Source organism: Lepidothrix coronata, unplaced genomic scaffold (assembly GCF_001604755.1).
Source record: "Lepidothrix coronata isolate B3197 unplaced genomic scaffold, Lepidothrix_coronata-1.0 Scaffold32, whole genome shotgun sequence".
In the NCBI taxonomy this organism is placed as follows: domain Eukaryota; kingdom Metazoa; phylum Chordata; class Aves; order Passeriformes; family Pipridae; genus Lepidothrix; species Lepidothrix coronata.
The window spans coordinates 2,823,009-2,837,866 of NW_016690212.1; the positions used below are offsets into that span (position 1 = coordinate 2,823,009).

The 14,858-nt window shown below is 39.6% G+C and overlaps 1 protein-coding gene across 5 annotated transcripts in view; it reads left to right on the forward strand.

The window, feature by feature from the left end:
- The first annotated feature begins 1,973 nt into the window (after nt 1-1,973).
- Nucleotides 1,974-14,858, forward strand: part of CERK (ceramide kinase) — a 42,024-nt gene continuing 29,139 nt past the window's right edge. Inside the window, exons 1-4 of one of the 5 annotated variants that reach the window (XM_017811520.1) lie at nt 1,974-2,228; nt 11,281-11,394; nt 12,594-12,716; nt 14,676-14,801. In XM_017811520.1, coding sequence (XP_017667009.1) covers nt 2,090-2,228; nt 11,281-11,394; nt 12,594-12,716; nt 14,676-14,801 — 502 coding nt within the window. In that variant the 5' untranslated portion in view covers nt 1,974-2,089. Of the gene's footprint in view, nt 2,229-3,264; nt 3,520-6,163; nt 6,248-6,374; nt 6,391-7,782; nt 7,885-11,280; nt 11,395-12,593; nt 12,717-14,675; nt 14,802-14,858 lie in introns of those variants that run through there. The other 4 variants (XM_017811522.1, XM_017811525.1, XM_017811524.1 and 1 more) reach the window with 4 other exon arrangements.

Below are 14,858 nucleotides of genomic sequence, written 5' to 3' on the forward strand. Positions count from 1 at the left end.
AGCAGTGAAAGTCTCTGTTGCACTGTGGATACCACAGAGCTATCTTGGCTTGCAGAAATGGTTACAAATAATGGAAATTAAATGTGCTAGTTATGATATGACCCAAAACAAAAAGGATGTTCCTGGCCCAGGGATCTTACCATCCAAGTATAAGAGGGACAATAAGAGATGATGCAGGTGGGAAAATGCAAAGAACCAGTGAGACGTTAATGACTGCTCAGCACTGCATTTGGCAGACCAATGCTCACAATGGACTTTTAACCCTCAGCATAAAGAGCTCTACAGGTGTTTGTGGAGGGACAGATTAAAAAATATAAACAACAGAACAACTGATAGAAACAAAGTATTCCTTGAAATTGTGAAAGTGTGGCATATCTAGGTATGTTCAACAAAAAGTTGGCAACACGGTGTCTTTCAAGGCCAGAGGAAAGCATGTTGGAATGATTGAGATAGACGGTAACAAGTATTTGTTGCACTGGAAGACTGTCTTGAACATGTAACTTCGATGGCAATGCCTAGCTCATTTGTTTTCAGAAAATGAAATCACAAAATAACATAATGGATTAGGTTGGAAGGGACTTTAAAGATCATCTAGTTCAAATCCCCCTGCCATGGGCAAACATCTGCCACTAGACCAGGTTACTCAGAGCCCCGTCCAACCTGGCCTTGAACACTTCAGAGATCAGGCAACGTCAGCTTCTCCGGGCAACCTGTTGGAGTGTCTCACCTGCCTCACAGTAAAGAATTTCTTCTGAGTATCTAATCTAAACCTCGCCTCTTTCAATTTATAGCCATTTCCCTTTGTTCTATTGCTACATGCCCTTGTAAACTGTGAGTGAAATGTGAGTACATTACAAGGGTCAGAGCAAAGCCGAAGTGCAGAAGCTTTTTCAGCGTGCACTGGCTCTGAGCAAAGCCAGCTGGAGTGTCTCTGTATCATCCCTATGTAGCAGAGAGCTGGCCCTAGCAGGACCTATGTAAGAACAGACCAGATGTTTTCCACTACACTCTATAGGAAATATTCAGATTTGGAGTAAGTTTGGAGGTGGAGCTACTGCTGCTCTGTCTGTTCTGTGTTTTGATAGGATGCTGATGGTTATAGTGAGAAGGTTAAGGAACACCACAGAGGAAAGACAGCAAAGAATTAAGAGCGTAATTATAGTGAATTACTGTTACTATCTCTAAAGTCAACCCAAAATGTTTTTATGTAAAGGAAAGTTTGGTTACAGAATCACAGAATATACCAAGTTGAAAGGGACCCACAAGGATCATTGAGTCCAATTACCGTCCCTGCACAGGACCATCCCCAAGAGTCACACCGCGTACCTGATATTGTCCAGATGCTTCTTGAACTCTGTCAGGCTTGGTGCTGTGACCAGTTCCCTGGGGAGCGAAGAACCTTTTTCTAATATCCAACCTAAACCTCCCGACACAACTTCAGGCCATTCCCTCGGGTCCTGTCACTGTTCACCACAGAGAAGAGATCATTGGCTGCCCCTCCTCTTCCCCTAACGAGGAAGTTGTAGACTGCAAGGAGGTCTGCCCTCAGTCTCCACTTCTCCAGGCTGAACAGACCAAGTGACCTCCAGACATTTGTGGATAGATGTACTCATTGCATTTTCACTGTCTTTTGCACCAGGATGGGTGCAAAAGAACCCACGAAAGCAATTCAACCCCGTCACGGTGTCAGCCCCGGTGTCTCCGCATGGAGCCCGGCTCGGGGGCTCCGCCGCGGGTCGCAGAGCACGTGTTTCTCGCCAGCGGGGCGAGGAGACAAAGCAGGGAGGGTCCGTCGCCGCCTCTGCGCCCGCAGCCCGGGCAGTCCGGCCTCACTGCCCCGGCCTGACGTGCCAGTGGCCCCGGCCCCGGCCTGCCCCGGCGCCGGGAGCCACCGTGCCGGGAGCCGCCGTGCCAGGAGCCGGACTCCGCCCCGCAGCGCTGTCGTAGCGCTGACGCTGCGGCCGCCCCGCCCGGGCCAGCCGGGTAGCGGCGGGCCGGGGGCGCCGTTAGGTGCTGGGCTCCCCCGCCGCGCCGCCCGCGCCGCCGGGCCATGCGGTAGCGGCTGCGGCGGGCCGGGCTCTCGGCGGCCATGGAGCGGCTCCCCGGAGGCCGCCGGCCCCGACTGGTGTCCTCGCTGGGGCTGGGGCGGCGCTCCTGGGAGGTCACCTTAGACGAGGAGAGGGGGCGGCTGGCCTGGCGCGACCCCCGCCCGCCGCGCCGCGCCGGCGGTGAGTGGGGCGGGCAGGGGCCGGGAGCGCACCGGGAGCGCACCTGCCGCGGCCTGGGGCGTGCCGGGGCCCCCGAGGGGCCGCCTGCCCTCGGCGGGGGGGGAAGGGCGTCCGCAGCGTCCCCGGCGGCTGCGGGCGCGGGTGCCGGCGGGGGCGGCCTGCGGGCAGTGCTGACACGGGTCCCGCGGCGCGGGGCGTGTTGAGCATCCGGAGCGCTCTGCCGGCGTGAGCGCTTCCTGCGCTCGACTTTGCGGCGCCTCTGGGATTCAGAGTTCGGCGGTGACAGGCGGAGAGTGCCCCTATCCCACGCGGGGCCGAACCGGGCGCTCGGAGCGGGGAGACGGGGCCGGGACTGTGCCCGGCGACAGCCGCCTATGCTGAGCGAATCTGCCGCTGAATCGGGCTGTGCCTTCCGAAACAAAGCCGAAAGCTGCTCACGCTGAGCCGCAGCCCCTGCGAGCGTGTCCCGGAGCAACCCGTCCGAGCATCTGTGTTTCAGACGGCACAGGGGGACACACCTGTCCCTGCGGCGTGCTGAGCAAAGCACAGATTTGTGAGGCTGAACCCCACTTGGCGCTGCGAGTAGGTCGAAGCGTGTAGTTTGTAATGTATTTAAATTAGTCCTAGTAGGACATAATAGACTTACAGAACCTTAAAAGCAGTTTTGTTTTTTTTTTTACTTACATGACTTAGGGTTAAAAAGCACTTTTCATGCAGTGTTTCAGGCAAATACTGTTTGTTTGGTTGGTTTTTTAAGTGAGCTTTTTTTGCAACTTTTTGCTTTCCAAAGGACTCAATGAAAAAATTTCAAAGTTTAACTTTTGCAATTTACTAGTTTGAAAAGATTTAGTATAGACTAATAGTTTGTAACGTGGTAACAAAGCTGTTTATAGTTTCCCTTGTGTGCAGTTAGAATGATTCCGATGTACAAAACTACCAGTGTGAGAAGTTACTGCTGGAAATCCCCCCAAAAAATTCAGGTTAACTTCTGAAAATGTCCGCATATAAACTTTCTATGTACTTTAAATGGTATTTTTTCAGGGTCTTTGACTTTGGGGTTTTTATAGAGTAATTATTCCCATTGTTAATATAGCCTTATTAACATGGCATGTGAACATCTGAAAATGTGTAATGTCTTTTTTTTCATAGCAGCTGCTGTAGTAGAGTTGAAAACTTCTGTCATCCTCAATTTAGAGGTTGGAGGAACTGAGACAGAGAGAAACTAATAATAGAAAGGCAGACTAGAAGTTTTATCTGAGAAACATTTGAATATAGATGCTTCCAGTCCCAGGCAAGTCTCCAAACTTAAATAGTTCTTCCCTTCTTACCATGTATCTTTGTTAAATATTTTTCTGATTTTATCATAATATCTTATTGGCCGGAGGCTTTTCTCAAGAAGGTGAGGGAAAAAGGAGAAGGAGGACTCAAGAAGAATTTTAAGAATTTGGTGTTACAGTTTACGTAATTGAGAATTGGTCATGTTTAGTTAAGTACAACCCTTCTTATTCATAAGGTAAAAATAGACTTTGTTATGCTTCATCTGCTATTGTGTGAATAGTTTGACATAATCTATTTTTTATCAGCAGTACTGATGAAAAAAGTATTTGAAAATTCATGACCTTTCTTCAGGTGTTCAGCTAAATGAACGTAATGCTTTAAAGACAAGTTGATTCTTTAATTCTGCTGAGTTAAATATCTTGATGTGAAAAATAAGCTGTATACTTTTCAAAATGAAATAAAATTAGTCTAGAGAAAGGTACCTTGCTCTTAAATTTAAAATACAAAGTTCCAAAGACTTTTGGGATAATTGCTTCCAGTAGGTAAAGTAGCCCCTCCTTTGGAGATAATTCAGTTGAATTGTGTAATGTCCTTCTAAAAATGCCTTTGCAAAGTTACTAGTTGACTGATCTGTAGGATCGAGCAAGTTCAAGGGGAGCTACATTCTGCTGTATGATACCTTCATTTAGACAAAGCAAGAGTCCCACAGAATCACCCCAGCTCTCTCACTAGCACTCTCAAGTTTACAGCTGCTTACAGCTGTGAGTTTTTACAACTTTTTGAGTTATAAGTTTTCATGACTTAGGCCAAACCAAGTATGAACCTGTCCCAAAGCATGTTCCCAATGGATGCCAGAATGCTGGGAATGGTGGAAGGAGAGTCGGACATAGTAAACTAGACTCTTTCTGAGGCAGTTTCCGAAGCAGTACCCAGCTGGAGATTCCTCAGGAGCCAAGTGTGGTTACTGAGTGTCACTGCTGTCCTGTAGTGTAGCTGTTTACAAAATTTTGGAAAACTTGATGTGAGATCAGAAGACAGATGATGGGAGAAGAAAAAGAAATGCCTAAGTGTTCTGGAGGCACAGGTACAATTTATGTAGAGAACAATACAATCGATAATGTACCTTCTCTTCTTAACTCCCTGATTAATTCATGTCTTGCCCGTGCTTGTGCTTTAATACCATCACAGTCTTGTATTGCTGCCCTGTTGACTCTAAGCTCTTTTAAGACCTGGGATGATTCATTGTGTTCTCTTCAATTATTTTGGAAATATGAGCAGCATACATGACAGTATATAAATAAACTTAATAATATGGAAGATGGTTAGTTAGAAGCATATAATTTCAGAGGAGTTGCTTGACCAAGATTGGTATCTTTCTACCATTTAGCCTTTGACTACGTGACTATTGTGCATTGTGTCTAAATACAGACTAAATTATGCAGTATAAAAGTGCTATATTTCTTGTTTAATAGGTAGTTATTACAGTGAAGCAGTTGTCTTCAGACTGTAAAAAATCAAGACTGCTTATTTTCTGAGCATTTATTATTGTCTTGAGTTTAGCTATATAATTAAATATTGTTTGGTATACATTTTTTCAAGGTTTTCAAACTTTGACAGGTACGGAACTAGGTCTATAGTTAAATGTATTGTAGAAGTGTCGAAATATTTACCATTCCCTGTTGCATCCAAATCAAGAACAGGTAGGAAGCAACAGAGACTTTGTCCTGTTGTCCAGGAAAATATAGTTTAACAGAATATGGGGAGATTCTTATGTTTTGTCATCTCTGTATAATGATATTTACATATATATATTTAAATCCCATTCTGTCAAATGGCAGAAGAAAGAAGCATTAATTCAGGAGAATTATTTTTAATGCTATCATTGAGAAGATACCAACAGTGCAAAAACATTAAATGTTTGCTCAAGTTATGGTACATTTTTAAAACCTAAATTCCTAAATACAGTTTATTTCCTGCTGTTAGACCTTGTTTATCTTCATCATAGTTTCAAGTTCTGTCTTCAGTGGGAAGTGGTTCCCATTTCCTGTTCTTTGATGGTTAGACGTGTTTGAACTTGGACAGAAAAGTTTTACCTGAAAATTTTCATGTGTTTCTCTGTTACTTTTAGTTACACATCTTTATTCCTAGGCATGCCTTCATCTTCAAATTTTCTGAGGAACATTATTTTTCAACCTTGTAACATTTCTCTGTGAGATTTAGTTGTTAATCATAAACAACGTATGCAAAGCTGGTCAGATATATTATTCTATTATTTCCTCATGTTGATGGCACAATCAGGTTTTTCTCAAGTAACACATGATAAAGCTTTTTGTACCAAATTCACAGCAGATTATATATTGTCCGTATATTCTTACAGGTATTGTAGAAGTGTTGGCTACGATTTTATCATGCCTGGTACTAGGGCATTACAACTGCAAAATGAGATTCTCCTGTCATTTTTCTGGGATTTTTTTTTTTATTTATGAATTACAAACATGAAGGGAATGACCAAACTCGACCCTGAGCTGTACACGTTCACTTACTGTGTGTGCTGTCTTTTAACCTTTGCATTTCTCCCTTCAGAATTCTCCTCCAGGTGTCTTTTCCAAAACAACTACCTGAGGAAGCCTCAGTATTAGTTGTTCACAAGACTGATGCCACTATGATGTGGATTCTAAAGAATGCTCAGTTTGGTTAACACAGTACCGAGACAGCAGAGGGTGGGCCTGCTTGGAAATAAGGTCTGTCCAGCGCCTGCCACTGTAGTGTGTTGTCACATCCTTAGTCAAGGTCATTTTTCATCAGTCATTCCCAGTTGGCAAAGGGCATGTGTAGAAATGGGATCCATGTTTTTCTATACACAATTCCGCAACTACATGAGCAGGTAGGATATGGGGAATAATTGCTCTAGCAGCCATTGTTTCTTTGGAATGTGTTATCTGGAAGATACATATTCAAATATAGATGCACACTATTTTAAACAATACCTGGTTTTTAGCATACACCTCTGGTGGGTTTTTTTTTCTCTTAAAGGGCATCTTATTTCCTGCTTTATCACTTTTTCACTCAATGCAGTTGAGTTGAAAAGATTTAATTTGGAAATAAAAGAAAGACAATGGGAAGACATTCAATAGTACGATGTAAATATGCAAATTGACCCAAGTTCAAATTGCTGTGCTTTGATTCAGATTCTTATGATGTGAAGTAGCAATGTGATCATAGTAGAAACTGGACTATCTGTTTACAAAGTACTTGAAGATTTACTTTAAAATAAAAGAAGCCAATTTCCTTATACATGGCTGTATATAATAAAATCATGATCTTTGGATGTTTCTGTGACTCTTCCACAGTTTTGAATTAAATCATTTACTCATGATGCCTTTTTTCTTCCCCCTCCCTTAGGATTTGAATTGTCTGTAATTCTGCTCAATATCCCACCTTCTCTTATTCTGATGTTTATTAAACACAGCTTTCTGTACTGCATGATTGGTATAATGCAGTGTACCTTTTGATAGAAAACATTCCTGTTTCCTTGCTTTTAGGTGAAGGCAAAGCTTAAACCTTAACACTTAACCCTTCATGTGGTCTCTTAACAGCAAATTAGTTTTCAGAGTGACTGAAAAAATACTTTTTCTTTAAATCTACATCCTAGCTTTTTACTTGTTTATTTTTAAGTCACAAGAACATACTAATAGTTTAAATTAATTCTGAATGCTCCTGCATCCATGGGCCTCAGATGAATTTTAAGAATAAACCAAATCCTGTGATCAGCAATGGTTTTATGCTTGTTCACGTCTGTGTTGCTTTGAGCTAACACATTTCTGAGGGAGGAATTTGGCCTGTAGGGCGCGTAGTTGGCAGTGATGAATGATCAAGTCTTGACTGAGGTTCTGAGTGAGTTTGCTTATACTTGGGAAGCGTTCTGTGGGAGTGGCAGACAGCAATGACGCACCAAAAAGCCTTTCTTAACACAGAAAAACACATTTCACAACTTCTGGCTACATTTTGCACAAAGAAGGCCCACTGTTACTGTGCCTACCTTGGATGTTTTTCTGTGGTTTTTTCCCCCTCTCCCATTTGCTTGATGTAAGGGAAAAGTACTGTGCATCTAACCCAGTATATTGCTGATTTTTCAGTTTGCTCTTAGGAAGAATGTCTGTTAAGATTAAGAGCACTGTGACCCAGAATGAGTAATGAGTGGCACAACCAGTGTGTTGAGAAGATTGTCACCTGTTCATTGTGTGTTTTGTTTGGGGCCTTTTGTTTGATTTTGTTGGTTTTGGTTTTGATTTTTTGTATTTTTTTTTTGCCATGCCCCTTCATCCTGCTTTTCTGGATGGTCAACTCCTTGTCTCTAGTATGCTAGACCTTGAACAAGGTGAGGCATGAAAACATAAATATGTGAAGATTTTTGAGACTAAGCTTAAGAAAATTGATAAGTTTTTCAGTGTTTCTGAACTCAAAATGCAGTCTCTTGAATCTAGATGTGTGTGTTGAAAACATCACAGTATTTTGCCTGGAATATTGTCTAGACACTATTGTATCCTCATTGGTTCAGTATATTGGACTAAGCCAAGTAAAATTCTTTGTTTGGTATGGTCTGAGCCCATGTTTCAACTTTTTTCATTGATGTTGATCTAGTGGTGCTGGTGTAAGCACCTTCCTTTGTGTGTATTTGTTTTGTTAATGTGGCAATAAGATTTTCCATGTTTTGTGAGAACCACAGAAAGGTGAAGGTCTTTGAGTAAACACCTTTATGCTACGTCAGTGAAATAAATGGCTCATGCTACTTGATATTAGAGTAAATGCTTCAGAAGTAAGTGTGGGAAAGGACTATAATTAGTACATACGTCAACCTTGTTGAACTCTCAAAAGAGGGTGGGATAGACCTTCTACTTATTTTTATAGGGTGAGTTTTGGTGACTAAATGGCAGATGAGGGCATTGTGTTTATAAGGACAGGTCTGTGCTGCTTGTACTGAAGGTCTCTGATTCCTTCACATTCTTCCTTCTGGGGAAAAAGGAGAAGGGTAGAACTAAATAGTTGGTTTGCTATGTGATTAAACAATGTTGCATGTAACAGCAAGTTCAATGGTGATAATCATATTTGGACTGATAGAAATTCTTGAATTCTATTAAAACACAAGTGTCACTGCATTTGGTTTTGTTTTGTAAGCTTTAGGAAATGTTCTGAATAATGCATTTTGTTTAAGAAAGCTTTGCATCTTTCTGGCCTTCTGCAATTACTGTGATCAGTAGCATGTGGTTTTGACTGCCTTAAGATTGGAGATTGCTCTCAGGGCAGTGGACTTGCTTGATGCTTTTCTGGTGCTAAGTAGTACTGAGGGGTATAATCAGCAGAGTTGGTATTCATAGAACAAAAACTCAGACTTTCACCAAACCCAAAGATACACAGAGGGAAGGTGGGATCACTGTACTTCACTTTTCGTTTGGTGGGGGTTTTTTCCCTTTTTTCAGGAATCTGTTTTTTCAGATATGTAACTCTGGTATGTTTAGATAAAAAAAAAAAGTACATATGTAAGTGAAGTATTTACTCTTTGCTTCTTTTGCCACATCTATGAAGAGATTTGCTGGAAAATCAAAACTTCAGTCATGCAATTGTCAGAAGAAGAACACATCTGAAGAATTAGGAGAGCTTAGAAGTGGTTTTAAGGTCTAGGATTTTAATATAAGCTATGTAATATGTGCTAAAATACATACTCCGAAGAAATGCTTTCAGAGATACACATTTGGAAGTACTTTTAAATCCATTATCTATCTGTGTAGCTGGACAGCTTTATTATATAAAAAAATGTCTAATAAAACAATGACTTCAGTTGCTACTCCCAGCATACATGCTAAGAAATATCCACTAAGAGAACTATTTCCCAAAATGTTCATTAGAGCATTGTCATTTAAATTTTGATCTAAATGTGGTTTATAAGTTTTGTAGCCTATCTCTGAGCAGTAACAAAATAGATTGCCACTTAAATGCAATCTTGATAAATGCAACAATCTTTCTTTCATATTTTGACATACGGATCAGTGGCATAGCCAGTAGTAAAATGAGAAGTAAAAGCAGTTTTGGAAAACAAAGAATAAAGGATGTGCTTCCTTTCCTTTACTGTTCTGTCTCTGTTTGGGATTTCTTTTCCCTTGGATAAATGTATAGGTGAATAATTGTATTGAGATCCCTTAGCAGATCTTATATCTGTTAAGAAGACAAAATAACTATTACTATCCAATAGTAGATACTTGATATAGTCTTACATGTGCATATGTATGATATACATATCATACATCTCAGAGTTCATCTCTTCTGCTGGATCTTTATAAAGACATTCTGTGACTGCTGCACTTCCCTATCATGCCTTTTGTATGGGAAATGCAATTATTATAAGCTGAAAATTGTTTTTAAGTAGCTGAAACATTCAAATACAGCCAAATTCCTTAAAGACCTCAGTATAAAGTTTGAAGGCTACATTTCCTTTGAGTCATGCAAAAAACGTCTGAGAAGACAAAATCACTAAATGAGCATAAATCATGTCAAATGCTAAAACACCTGTAAAGGGGGGGAAAAAACCCTTATGTGAATAGTCCACAGTTTGTCAATAGATGTGACAATAGGTAATGACTCTATTGACTAAAACAGCTAAATAGGACGGGGAAGAAATAATAAAGTTGAACTAGTGGCAATGAATTGTACTCATCACTGTGAAAAGGTCAGGAAAACTTTGCTGATTTTACATTCCTAGCTTCTACCATTGTACTTCTGCAAAGTAGAGGAAAATGAAGTGTGGGATAAACCCCATTAACAATGGGGTGTCTGTATTTTATGTGTTTATTATGTCTTTATATCTCAGTATTGTTCTCTATGTATATATGAAAGAAACAAGTATATTATAATTGTTATATAAGAGATTACTTACATATTATCATAATATTATGTCTTTTTTACGTGTGTTTATATACAGTGAACACTTGCTTGTGCAGAAATAAAAAGCATGCATTTCCAGTTGCACTCTGGTTTTGAGATGAGGTGAAAGTGGAGCAGTGTTGAAATCAGTAATGAAAATGAGGGAAAACCCTCAATTTGACAGGAGTTAAGAAGTCTGAGAAGGTGTCCAGGAACTATAAGAGAAAACAGAGTGAGGGTGAAGGAAATTCTTTCATAGTCTAAGAGCAAGAGGCCTTCAATTCTGAAAAACAAGGGTTTTGAAGTTGATACCAGGGCAATATATTTAACACTACATAAACATTACATCTAGAATTTTCTTCTTAGTAGATCTGAAAGTTTAAAAGCTTGGTGGGATTTAGAACCTTAAGAATTCGTATGAATGCCCTTCTTTCATAAGCCAGCTACTTACTTGTGAATAACAAATAGTCTCTGTAGTCTCTGCACTAGATTTAGTTGCACATTTGTTGAAATAGCTTGTGCTATTCACTGTCAAATATCTGGACGAGACCTCATTGAAGGGGAAATTGAACTACTCTGAATTCAGTGTTGCTGGATTTTGGCTTCATGCAGAAATATTTTTAAACATAAAATACCTAATTTTCTGAGAAATTAGGGATACTTCAGAGGTGTTTTTGGATTATGTTCTTTGACTAAAGGCAAAAGAAAATTGAAAATATTCAGCTAATTCCTAATTATGCTCTTGGTTGTGCCTATTGAGCAGCTGCTCTAATCATATGCCTATATCATAGTAGGTCTAGAAATAATCATTTGGGTGCTGTTTGAAGATGTTAATGTGTAAGATCTTGTGTTCCCACAGAAAACTGTTTTGTACCAATCTCTGAGATCATTTCTGTAGAAGAAACTGAACTTAACAAGAAACAGCGTAACATTGGCAAATGGCAAAAGATGACAAAGCTACATGCTTTCACAGGTAAGGCAAATAACAATGCTTGTGCTAGTTACTTTGCTAAAGGTACTTTAAGGCAGACTCAAAATGAATCCTCAGATTAATTTTTTTTTAACAGAAATGTTATGTTTAAAAATACCCAATGAAACAACCCCTCCCCCTCAAGGGAAAAAAAAAAGAAAGACCAAAATAAATGCAAGCAAAAGCACCACAAAAACAAACAAAAGAACCCCCGAAAATCCGTCAGTTTACATTGAAAGGTCCTTATTTTGGAAAATAAAACACTTCCTTTAAGAACATGTACTGGTTTTAGTTATTAATTGAAGTTCAAACTAATATCTTGTGTTTCTGCTGCTGAATGACTCTACAGCAGGACACTTGCTTTCTATTACTTGATTAGAAATTCAAGAGAGCCTGAAAAAATGAGTCTTGAATTTTTGGGCTTTTTTAAATTATCCCTAACCATCACAATGTGTGCATGAGAAGGTTCTTTGTATTATTGACTGCATTTTTTAAAACAAAGTGCTTGAAATAAATGTCTGCTTGTGTTGGGAAAAGAGTGGTGACTTCTGTGCTGCAAAGATGGGGCAAATGTGATGGCTCCCATGCCAAAATTTTATGTTGTAGAGTACTTTCCTCACATTTAGTCCTCCAGTAAGAGTAACTGGAGATACTGTAGATAAAAAGGTAAGTATACTTGTCTCACCAGCCTAGTTCTTAATGCACAAGAAAACTCTAAATCTTTTTCTCAAATTTCAGTTTTATGAAATTAAATTCACCCTCTTGGTTACATGAGAGCTGATGTCAGTCTGGCTTATCTTCTTAAGCTTGTGGCATTTTATATTATGTAGATATTGCAGACTTTAAGACAGATAAAATATTATATAAGCTTGGTGAACTTTTGTACAGGTATGGCTATAATAAGTTTATGAAAAATGGTTTGTATTTGCTTTAAAAAGAAGTCGATGTTTGGGTCTCTGCTATAAAGTAACGACCTCAGCAAGTGTTTTCGTTTATGTTTTCATTTGGACTTTTTATGAATGTCCTGTTCACACTCTGAATGCTTCTGTCATTTGCCGAAGTGTTTAGTGGAGATTAATTGCCACTTTTTTCCAAAGGTTGATATTTTGGTTATCTTTCTGAAATGCATTTGTCATTTCATGGAACTGTCTTATTATGCCTCTTTGTTTTTTTTCCCCTTTCTTTTTTTTAAATTTAAATAGTGTATTATGTGAAGAAAGCCCGAAATCACCGCTGGCGGTGCAGTGATGTGACTTTTTGGTGTGTTGATGAGCACTTATGTAATCAGTGGATACAGGCGCTGAAAGAATTACTTGAAATGCAGAGTAAGTTTGAATAAACTATGAACATTTGCACTATCATTTTGCAGGCTTGTACATCAATCAGTGTAATTTTGATATATCTGCTTTTTTGAACTCAAAAATTGAGGGAGTTAAGAGTTGAAGTGTCTCCTTATCACTGCTTTTCTGTTTTGCATATTCACTAGGTTGTACTGAGTGTTTAATAGAACTATAGGTGTCATATAATTTTGCCCAGATAAATATTATTTCCACGACATAGGGACACATTACAAGCTTAGCAGAGGCTTTGGAGAAAGTAAAGGGCAGATGTAAACTGCAGGGATTTGAGGACAAAGACTGTAGCAATTGTAAGATTTATGGGTGGCTTTTTGTGTGTGTTTCACCTTTCCAGACTCTCTCATCAACAAAATGTGCCTTATGTGGTAAGAGTTCCCATTAATCATTTCTGAGACTCTTGGACATCTACTTCTTGAAGGTTAAAAGTAGTTTTGCAGGAGTTATTCCTGAAAGAGGTACCTTGATAGATGTCAGTGGGTGGCAGGAGCAGAGTAACTCCATGACATAAAGGACATCAAGGATGGCCATAGCGCAGGTGGTGCCCATGCTAACCAGGGTGCAGTCCCACTGTATCTGAACAGGGTGGGAAGAACAGGGATGGGGATAAAATCAGCTCTGATTTACAGCCCAGGTGAGATAAAGTAATTGGGTCCACCCAGGGAGGCTAGAGCGGAGCAGCTGGAGCTGGAGACAGGACTGGAGATGAGCTACCTACAGCATAGGTCTGAGGTCCATCTGAGATACAGAGCTGCAGAAGGGACTGGATGCAAGTACACCTACAATGTAACTCAAGAAAGTACTTAAGGTTCACAGAATAAAAGTGGATATTTAAGAAAAACTGTTATGAACAGGCAACAGGAAGATTCTTTTTAGTGTTTTTGTTTTATATACGTTACACAAGGTATCTGTCTTTTTCAAAAAATGAGGTTTGTGCACCCATTCAGTACACCTGTGAGAAATGTGGCCTGAGCAGTCAGCTCCATTTGAGTGCAATTGTTCATTTTATTGGTAAAAAACTATTTCAGAAAAGGGAACAACTTCTCAGAGAGGGTGAATAGTACCTTAAGGTTGTGGCAGATTTAAACTGTTCAAAATGTCTAGCTTGGGTGGACTTGTTGTAAAAGTGTGCTGATCTAACAATTCTAATATAACTTTCCTTTTAAAATAATAATAATTTAGAATGCCATCTGAGGAAGTATGCATGTTATAAGTTTTTTTCTGTTCCATAAAAAAGGAAGGTTCTCTAGGTGCAGCAAGCATTACTATTTTGTATATCTGTTAATACAGAAGTGTAGTAATTGTTTTCATTGCCATTACCAATGTAAATCCATAAATAAATGGGAAAACTTGAGGTAGTAATATCAAAGGTGTTTCGGGAAGGGGAAGGGGTTACACTGTAGGGCGAGCACTTGCTGTGCAACACGTAATTTTGTGAGGTATTCTTATTGTGACTTGATCACAGAAAGGAAATGCATTGTAAATATGTTATTAAAGCTGGAAGGTAGTTGAAATAATGTAAAAGTATTTCTATGTTTGCTTCACTTACAAGTGCCTTTCCTATTGCTATCCTTCTAGCCTTGTGTGCTGGGATATTAATTAATTAGTTTTACTAATATGATGGGAAGGTACTGCAAGAACGATGCATAAGAATGTAAGATATGCATTCAGAAGAAATTATTCTGAATTTTACCTCCCGCTGTCTTATTAACAATTGTTCAGTACTGTCAGTATCCTCAGTATAATAAAGAGGACAGATGAAGCAGGATTTTATAGCTCTTTGTTAAAAGAATTACAAGAGTTAATAAAAAGTTCTAAGTCTTTTATGCTGTGACCACTTTGATATTAATAGGTTTGGCTTTGTATGGCTTGTTGAATTTTTGTTTTGTGTACAAAATCAGTATACTGTAATATTTTTCCTTTCTGCAGAGTCTAGACCAAAGCAGTTGCTTGTGTATATTAATCCCTATGGAGGAAAAAGACAAGGGAAAAGGATTTATGAACAGAAAGTTGCTCCACTCTTCAGTCTGGCTTCTATATCCACTGATGTTGTTAGTGAGTAATTAATGTTTTAGTTTCTTAATAAACACAAGACGAACCCTTTAAAACATC